The 10,142-nt window shown below is 45.1% G+C and overlaps 1 protein-coding gene across 4 annotated transcripts in view; it reads left to right on the top strand.

Annotated features, from left to right (window-relative positions):
- Positions 1–434: 434 nt before the first annotated feature.
- The window catches only part of Rnf19b (ring finger protein 19B), a 29,527-nt gene continuing 19,819 nt past the window's right edge, over positions 435–10,142 (top strand). For all 4 annotated transcript variants that reach the window (XR_005285893.1, XM_038334593.1, XM_038334594.1 and 1 more), the window contains exon 1: positions 435–1,051. Coding sequence is in view for 3 of the 4 variants with exons in the window: in XM_038334593.1 (XP_038190521.1) it covers positions 435–1,051 (617 nt within the window). In the remaining variant the exon portion in view is untranslated. The remainder of the gene's footprint in view (positions 1,052–10,142) is intronic.

The raw sequence follows: 10,142 nt of genomic DNA, 5'->3' as shown, positions 1-10,142 counted from the left end.
ACACGTCAGACGGTGAGCCCGCGGGCGTCTTCTCTTTACAGAAGAGGCTCCCTTGCTGGATCCAGTACCCAGCCCACTGGGTCGCTCCCCCCACGGAGGGTGGAGCCTGTGCAATACGGCTGCGCCGGACCACCTGACTGCAGGAGGCGGGTCTTCACCGCAGCCCGCAGGCCGCGCCCTCCCAGCCCCGCCCAACGCCTCTCGCGGGGCCGCACGGGTTGTGAGGTGTCTGAGGCCGGCGCCTGCGCAGTGGGCCGCGGCGCGCGGGGCGGAGGCTTTATAACCACTTCGTAGCGGCTGGTCGGCTTCTGTCTCCGGGAGAGCTGCCGAGGCGGCGGCGGCGGCGGCGGCGGCCGGGGCGCCGGCTGGGGGGGCCGCTGAGGCGGGAGCTGCGGCGGCGCTGGGCGCCCCTGGCCCCTCAGCTTCTGCGGGCCATGGGCTCCGAGAAAGACTCCGAGTCGCCGCGCTCCACCTCGCTCCATGCGGCCGCCCCCGACCCGAAGTGCCGCAGCGGCGGCCGGCGCCGACGCCTCACCTTCCACAGCGTCTTCTCCGCCTCGGCCCGCGGTCGCCGCGCCCGGACCAAACCGCAGGCCGAGCCGCCGCCCCCGGCCGCGCCGCCGCCTCCCGCCCCGACTCCGGTCGAGGCCGAGGCCCCGCCGATGGAGGCTCTGCCCGCCGAGCCCGCTGTCGAGGCTGAGGCGGAGGCCGCGGCGGCGGGGCCGGAGGGGGACGAGGCGACCGAGGGCGGCGGCGCCGAGGAGGTGGAGTGCCCGCTGTGCCTGGTGCGCCTGCCGCCCGAGCGGGCCCCGCGCCTCCTCAGCTGCCCGCACCGCTCGTGCCGGGACTGCCTCCGCCACTACCTGCGCCTGGAGATCAGCGAGAGCCGCGTGCCGATCAGCTGCCCCGAGTGCAGCGAGCGGCTCAACCCGCACGACATCCGCCTGCTGCTGGCCGACCCGCCGCTCATGCACAAGTACGAAGAGTTCATGCTGCGCCGGTACCTGGCCTCGGACCCCGACTGCCGCTGGTGTCCCGCCCCTGACTGCGGGTGAGCGCGGGGGCGTGGCCGCGGGGGGCCGTCCCGGGTGCAGCGGGTGTCACCCCGCTTGAGGGAGAGGAGGGATGGTCGTGAGTAACCGAGCCTCGGACCAGCCCCACAACCGGACGGGTGGCACTCGGCACCCAATGGCTGCATAGGAGTTTGAGGTGGTGGCTGAGCGGTAAAGAGAAGAGAACTGTCCATTAAGTCAGGAGACCAGGGTGAGCAGGGGCTTTTTGGGTTGTTGTGTTTTGTTTTTTTTTTTTTTTTTTTTGGCCAGGGCTTTTTTTTCCGGGGTGGGGCTGGGGGTGCCTCGTAATGATAGTGGCGGGGTATTTGTTAAAGGCGAAAATGAAAATGCCCTATTAAAGGGGCAGCGCCTCCGAGGGGTGTGTCCATCTGGCTAGGGGCGCACTTCGCAGCATTGCAGGAGAAGGCGTGTTCTTCCTGACAGCCGCTGCTGAAAGTTGAGCTGTAGATGAAGAGAGAAGGCAGCTCACTCCCAGAGCTCTAGAGGCACCCTGGGCACTGCGTGCTGTGCCAAGTTGCTGGCAGGCACCTTGTGATTCTTAACGCGCTGCCTAGGGCAGGGTGAGTGGAAGGCACACCGAGATGGTGACTACCCAGAAGTTGATTCGGTGGGAGAAAATGTGTTTGCCTACCCCCTCAATCTTGAGATCTGCATGACAGTGGGCTTACTTTCAAAGGACAGTGAGTTGACATGCTCTGTCTGAAGCGGGAGTACCCGTCTCCCTATCTGAAGCTTTCAGTGGAGGTTCTTCACCCCCTTTCTGTAAAAGACCTGCTGGTCCTTATCATTCCAATCTATGAATGGCCAAATGCAGCTAAGAAGGGGATCTTCCGTGTGCTGGGGAGTCAGACTGCCATTACCTGCTCGGTGACTTTGGGGCAGATTAATTACATTCTGTGTGTCATGTTTTGGGGGCAGAAGATTCTCCTCGCAGAAACGTAATGCTAGTAAAAAGTGTGGGAACCCTTGCTTCAAAGGAGTTAAAAGCTTTTAATTGTAGCCTGTGTATCAAGGCTGAGTTGAGATTTCCTTGATGCTGCCATTTGTCTCCCTTCAAAAGGAGCTGTTTAGGGTGTCAGAGAGTGCCAGGCTTGTTAAGAAGTGGGTGTATTTAACCTCACTGAGATGGAGTTTCGAAATTGCTCAGAGTTACTTGGAAATGTGGCCAAAGGTACCCAGAGGCTTTCACTTTCTGTTCAGTACCAGGAAGGACCTTACAGACTCTTGAAAGGGTGTGCTTGTGTCTGGTGGCCTTGCTGGCCTGGGGAAGTTAATTTACAGGACATTCAGGTTTTGCTGATTCTGTTGGTCTGTTTTCTGAACCAAAGGGATATTAATATAGGGAAGCACTGCCTGATAAATTGCAGAATAATGTACTAGCTCCTTCTGTAGAGATGAGAGTTCGAGTTTGAACAATAAAATATAAATTTCTTCCCTTATCATCTTTCTGGGAAAGCTCCGCAATTTGTTTGCTTTTTAAAAGTCAAATCTGTATCATTACTAACATAGATATAAATGAGCAGAAATTAATATGAAAGCTTGGTGACAAATCTAAACAAACTAGTAGTGGTTTTAAAGTTTTTAAAGAATTAGACTGGGTTTTTCTTCATTTAGTAAGAATGGGGTAAGTTCATCCAGAGGGTGTTTGTGCGTGCATGCGTGTGGTTTTGGGGTTTTTTTTAAACTTATTTTCTATTTTTGAGAGTCTTTCAGATTTAGTTTTAATTAGTCAGAATATAACAATCAAATGCACACTTTGTGTGTGTGTGTGTATATGTCTATGTGTTTAAAGAATGTAAAGTCTAGGGAAAGAAAGCAAACTGGCATGTGCCAGGCATGCATATTTTGATCTTCTTGGAGGTTGATTTGATACAGTTTTACAAATGGGAAAACTGATATTTAGAGAAATTAGTTTGTTCAGGGTTATTATAGCAAACTGGTAGGCAATAAAATATTCCAGTGTTGAAATAGTAGTTTTACTTCCAAAGCCCAATATTTCTTCAACTCAAGTATTGGCTTATCACAATCTGAACTTTGGGGACTGCCACTGCTTGGGCATGTTCTAGGAACAACAGTGAAAGAGCCAGGGATGCTAGACTCCAGTTTCTCTTTCGAGTCCTGTTGTAAATAGTCTTACCTGCTTTGTTTTTATTATCTGACAGAGGCCTAATCCTTTCTTAAGACTTAAAAGGCTTAATTAATGTTTATAAAGTGACTTTGAAATATTTTATTGAAGGTGGTTAGATATACAAAGTCCCTTTATAATTCAGTTACTTTTCAAATAATTGTCTCAGTTCTCAATGGACAATTGTTTTGCCACCTTGTTTTAATGTCAGAAGAAAATAGCTTCTGTGGTATGTGTGAAGACCAGAGGTCAATTTACGCTGGCCAATAAGCCCCAGAGTGCCACCTCTCCCTGCCTCCCCATGGCTGAATTTTAAGAATGTGCTGTCACCTCTGACTTTTTAGAGAGGATTTCTCTGTATTGCCCTGGCTGTCCTAGAACTCACTCTGTAGACCAGGCTGGCCTCAAACCCCCAGAGATCCACCTGTCTTTCTCCCTAGAGCTAGGGTTAAAGGTGTGACCCTCCATGCCTAGATTCAGCCTCGTGTTTTGTTTTGTTGATGATCTTGTACTCTAATCCGCATGCCTCTACCTGCTGAGTGATGGGGATGCAGTCTTGTGCCATTACACTGATTTTATTCAGTGCTGGGATTGAATCTAGTGCTTTGTGTGTGCCAAGCAAGTGTTCTGCCTACTGAACTGTATTCCTAATCCTAGCTACTTAGCCAAGACTGTCTCAAACTTGAGCCTCCTGCCTCGGCCTCCCCAGTGCCGGATTACATGTGAGCACTACCATGTGTGGGCTTGCTTGCTTGCTTGCTTGATTGCTTGCTTTTTTTTAAATTAAACTATCCTATTCTTTTGGGTCTGGAAAAAATCTTGTGTAAGCATTAGAAAAGAAACCCTAAATCTTATTTATCTCTTCCTATTTCTGACCATGTTTACTGCCCACACATCACCCTTGACAGCCAAATTGGCCAAATCCTCCCATGTATGTATGTGTACACTCTTTAGGCCTAGGAGTCACATAAGTGACCTTATAGAGTTATGAGTTGTGATTGTTTTACCATGGCAAAGTTAATGAGAACACCATAAATTTAGATAGACAGACAGACAGACAGACAGGTAGATAGGTAGGTAGGTAGGTAGGTAGGTAGATAGATAGATAGATAGATAGATAGATAGATAGATAGATAGATATTTGTAAGACAGAAAAGAGTTCTGATACTTTTCTCCTACAGCTTTATTGGTGAGAGAACCAATTTCAATGGGAAAACATACACATTATTATTTGAGATACCAAATACTATAGTAACAAGTGTAATATTAAAAATATACTTTCAAGTGAGATAAAATGCAAGTAGCTTACATTTTTGTAGTTCTTCGTGGTGAGTCGCCAAAGTATTATCTCAATGAAATAGTAATTTCACTTTAACCACATACAGATAGATGGTGGTAAGTGTGCTTTGTAAAGGAGAAACCAGTCCAAGTAAGTTCAGATGTGGAGCTCATGCTTCCTAGTAAGCGTGCAGGTGATCTTTTACACTTTTGAGTGTCTGCCGAAGTGTGTCCTTTCAGGAACCCACAAGTGATGTAACTGTATTGTCTTCCTCCCAGGTGTTCTATTGTCCATCTTTAAGTTTCAGAATCTCTGAGAGACCGAGGGGTGAGTAGAGTAGGCAACAGAATTTCCTGTCTTACAGGGGCAGGTCCTCAGAATAGAAGTCCTATGACTGTCTTGACCTAAATTCTGTTGCAGGTCCAGGTTCCAGCCTCTCATTGCTGCCTCCATTCCCTGAAGAGTCCTACTTCTCACTGTTCCCAGCAGATAGTGTTAGCTATTGGCCTTCCCACACTACTGGACTGGCCCATCTTACAAACAGGCAGTCTCTGTTCACTTATATATAGTGCATTAATTTATATACAGTACATTTGTGAGAGAGGAATAAGCTGTCTGGCTGAGAGATCTTTCACATTCAGTAAAAGATTTTTCTTTTGTTTATTTGAGTCAGGGTTTGACCATATATACTTTGCTGGCCTCAAACTTTCAGTAGTCCCTTGCCTCTGCCTCTTGAGCTCTGAGTCTACAAGTATACACCATCATCCCCAGCCAGGCCTTTTCCTTTCTGAAGCCTTCCTCAATCTTGCCTGCCTCTTTCTCTCTCTCTTTTTTTAATTTTTTTTTTTATTTCTTAAATTCTGGGTACTGAACTCATAGTCTCAGTACTTGCTAGTTAAGCATTTCTACCACCCCCATAGCCCTCAACCCTTTTCTCTTTACCTGGCCCCTTACTTGCTGTTGTGTCCATGTGTACTCATCTACCAGCTCAATAATACTTCTTTCTCGTTTGCCAAAGTACTCATTCTAGCATGCTTAAAATGTTTACTGATTACCTTAACTATAAGATAGGTTCTGAGTGTAAAAATAACTTATTTATTTGACATGAGGACACATACCTGTAATTTTGGCACTCCAAAGGTAGAGAGAGGAGGATTACTTTAAGGCCAGCTTGAAAGAAATACATACCTGGCAGACAAAAGTAGATAAAGCATTTAGAACCTGAGGGCTGTGAGCAGTATATGGAGGTATAAAACACAAGACAGTGTCCTGAGTTTGGAACCTGGTTCAGTTAGCAGTTCCCGGCTAGCCTAAAACCACATGGCAAGACCTTGTGAAAAATAAAACTTCACCTATTTAATCTGTCCTTATATCTTTATATCTTCCAACTTTCCAGCTATCTTATTTTTTGTGTTTTTGTTTTTCCCTTGAGATGTAGTCTTCCAATGTAATATAGCTGATGATGATATCAGACACAAGACTTTCCTGCTTCAGCCTTCCAAGTGCTGGGATTACATGCATGTGATACTATGCTCTGCTCATTTCCACCATCTTTTGGTTCTGTTTTTCTTCTGTATCAGTGTTTTTCAAAGTGTACTATAGATATTACTTTAAAATGTTTTCCCAGCACTCGGGAGGCAGAGGCAGGCGGATCTCTGTGAGTTCGAGACCAGCCTGGTCTACAAGAGCTAGCTCCAGGACAGGCTCCAAAGCCACAAAGAAACTCTGTCTCGAAAAAAACAAAAACAAAAAACAAAGAACAAAAAAAAGTCTGAGTGCAATAGCAATATATGGAGGTGTTAAAAAAAATAAAAGGCAGCATGCTGAGAATGGAGTCTGACTCACTTAGCTTCTAACTACATTATTGGGACCATGAGTCTGGAAAGTAGACTAGATCCAAGTTAGTAGACATAGCTAAGCTGTACAAGCTGAGGGGTGAGGGTTCCTTGCTGTAACCATTGCTTTGGCTTGGTTTGTCTTGCTTTTTCTCCCTCCCTCTCCAACTCCCCTCCTGGTCCCGGACCTGAGGACGGAACCCAGGGCCTAGGACTTGCTAGGGAAACCTTTTACCTACCACTGAGCTAAACCCTCAACCAAGTCGTTTGGGGTTTGGTTTTTTGTTTGTTTTTATGTTTATTATTTATTTGGTTTTCTTTTTCTCTTTTCAAGACAGGATTTCTCAGTGTAATAGCCCTGGCCTCACTCGTGCTATAAACAAGTGCCCTGCTCTTAGCAACACTCCTTTCCTTCCGCCCTCTTCTGCCTTTCATTTCTAGATGTGACCTTATACGTGTATCTCACACTGGTCTTAAATTCATGACCCTCCTATCTCATTGTTCTAAGTGCTAGGTGTACAGGCATCTACTATTCATGCTCAGTTTCTTTTTTCTTTTTTATTAAAAGAATTTGAACAAGAAAAGTAACCCCAGGATAGATTTCCTTCTGGAATGAACTATGATTTTTGGTATAAGAAATAGAGAGTCCAATACAGAGGCCTTTACAGTCGTCTGGGTTAGAAATGAGTATGAAGTAGGGCAAGAAAAAGGAAATAGTAGGGGTATGGCTTTTCTAGCCCCTTTTATTTTTATTTATTTTATGTATATGGGTGTCTTACCTGCATGTATGTATGTTCACCAAGTACATATTTGGTGCCTGTGGAGGTCAGAACATAGCGCCAGATTCCCTAGAACTGGAGTAACATTTGGTTGTGAGCCACCATATGAGTGGTGGGAATCAGCCAGGGTCCTCTGCAAGAGCAACACGCGCTATTAACCACTGAGCCGTCTCTCTAACCCCATGTCTGTCTCCTTTTAAGAACCACAGGGTCCATTTGTAAATGAATAATATTGTTACCTTGTAAGACTTGAGGACTGGAAGTACAGACATAATATAAAAACACGTTTTTTTTAACAATTGGAGTCTATTGAGGAGTAATATAATTTATATTAATGAAAAAATTTTCCAGGGTTAAAATTAAGATAGTCTGCTACACTGTGATGTTTATGAAGATTTAACATAAAAGTTGTGTGAACTTAGAGGAGTGCATTCTGTGCTTGAGGCAGCATACAATTTGTTATTCCCTCTTTAAGCTTCTAATCAACAAACTTGAATGTTTGGTTAAACTGAACAGCAGAGTAAGAAGAAGTAGAGAAGCTCCCTTCAATATAGGTCATACAAGACAAGGAACAACATGGCTAGGGCAAATTGAGTGTTGTGAATGAGGTTTTATTCCAACTAGGGAAAATTTTCCTTATTTAGAATTATAAGCTTTACTTTTTTCTTTTAAGAAGCTTTTCCTTTAAGATAAATTTATATAAAAATGGAGGAGTAAATTATAGTGCATGATACATAAAAAGCCAAGCATACATAGCTAAGATGAAAATGTGGCAGTGATGGCTAGAAGAGCCAGAGTGCCCTGGAGACAAAGAGCAGCACTGTCCTGTGCCCACCACAGGTGTGCTGTGTGGCCAGAGATGTAGACAACGTAATGTGCAGTTAAAACTGCACTGTGCAGATAGGCCGCCCCCTGCCTAGATGGGGTTTATCTGTGTAGTCCTTCCTGGTTGTCCTAGAAATCGCTGTGTAGACCAGGCTGACCTTGAACTCAAAGATCTGCCTCTTGAGTGCTAGGATTAGAGCTAGCTATCTAGTTATTAAATGACTATTTACCAGAAAGAAGAGAGAAAAAGACATCGCTGGGCAGAAAGGAAAGAGCAGACAGAGGCGGGTCCAGTACAGTATATAAAATGCTCTCGTGCAAGGTTACACCTGCAGTTGAGAATGCTGAGCTGTACTTGAAGTCAGCAGGCTCCTCTGCCTCCATCAGAGGATAGCAGCTAAGGTTTGGAGATGTCAAGTTCATCCATGTCATGCAGTGTGAATCAGCACGGAGAAGGTGCCCTAGAACAAGAGTTCCAAGTCCTGTGCTCTGAGTAACTCTGTGTCATAGTGACAGACTGCCATAGAGTCATCAGTGTTGGGGTTATTTTACTTCCTTGGAACCAAATTCCACTCCTAAAATTGGCTTCCCGTTTTTGCTGTGCCAGTCTGTGGCCTCTGTATTCAGTGCTTTATTGTCATTTATTGAAAATTTGAGGACTGTCTGCTCACTGCCTGGTGAAAAGATGCCAAATCTGCCCAAAACAAAACAAAACAAACCAACAAACAAAAGGGTATGTGAAGTCTGAAACCACAGCAGATACAGGGTTTCTCTGTGTAGCCCTGGCTATCCTGGAACTCACTCTGTAGACCAAGCTAACCTCGAACTCAGAAATCTGCCTGTCTCTGCCGAGTACTGGGATTGGACTAAAAATGTGCACCGCCAACACCAACACCAGGCAGCAGATACTTTTATACCCTGGTCTTGTAGACATGGAACAGGCAGAGAACCCTTGCCTAGGTTTGACAGTGAAGGAATGAAAATGAATCAAAAATACTGTTTAGAATTATGCTAACATTTTACATTAAGAAGGAAAGAAAAAGAAAGCTTGGGTTTGGAAGATATGGCTCACTAGTGAAACATTAGTTTACAAAATGCTGGGTTCAATTCCTAGCACTCTTACACACACACACACACACACACACACACACACAAATCATCTAATAATCACTTGAACCTTGTGAAGTAGGAATGGGTTACTAAGTGTTTAAGGCCTTCCTGTTGGTACTTTACTTAACTTGTATCTTTTGACTTATTATTTTTCAGGGGCCATCTGTACCTTTTGATTTAACACAAAATAGCAAGCAAGTCACTTTTTTTCTAAGACACATTGTTTAGTAGCTGTTTTTCCTGCTAGCTGAGGTAAATTTGCTCAGAACTCCTACAGGATATGAATCATTGTATTCACACATTGACCTAGTCTCACTTTGTTCTTTCTGAGAATATTAAGCCTATTATGTCACAGGAGATAATATTGTCATTTATATCTGCAGTGTAATTCTTAAATCAACCTGGATTTAAATTGCTATAACGAACATCTTTGCATAAATTAATGAACAAGAAAACTATAGACTAAATCAGGAAAAGCTTGCTAGCACTTAAGTTGTTTGAGGTCTTTGGACCTTTTTGTAGTATAAACTACAGGACTACAAAGTACAGGTGGCAGTAAACATGCAATCATTGATGTGTTTGTGGACAGGTGAGGTGCTGCAGATCTCAGATGATTAAAATCTCAGATTGCTCTTTCATAAGACCCCAGTTCAATTCCCAGCACCCACATTAGGTGGATCACATCTGCCTGCAGCTCCCAACTCCAGGGGAATCTGACACGTCTGACCTCCACAGGCACCTACCTGCCTTTGTGTACACATGCCCACACATGTACACATAATTAGAAACAAAACATCCTTTTTTTAAAAAACTGTGTTTGTTTCAGAAGAGCAGTGGTGACATTCGCCTTTAATCCCCGCACTCGAGGCAGGCAGGCAGATCTCTGAGTTCGAGACCAGCCTCAAACAGTCTATAGAGCAGGTTCTAGTACAGCCAGGACTACAGAGAGAAACCCCGTCTCAAAATACCAAAAACAGCAACAACATGAAAACCTGTGTTTCTCTAAATTGCTTTTTAAAATTTAATTAGTTAATTTTATATTGTCTGGGATTGAGCTCAGGGCCTTGCACATACTAGGCAAATGTTCTGCTGAGCTACATGCAGCCCTTTAATTTT

Source organism: Arvicola amphibius, chromosome 6 (assembly GCF_903992535.2).
Source record: "Arvicola amphibius chromosome 6, mArvAmp1.2, whole genome shotgun sequence".
In the NCBI taxonomy this organism is placed as follows: domain Eukaryota; kingdom Metazoa; phylum Chordata; class Mammalia; order Rodentia; family Cricetidae; genus Arvicola; species Arvicola amphibius.
This window is presented reverse-complemented; position numbering and strand designations above follow the sequence as displayed.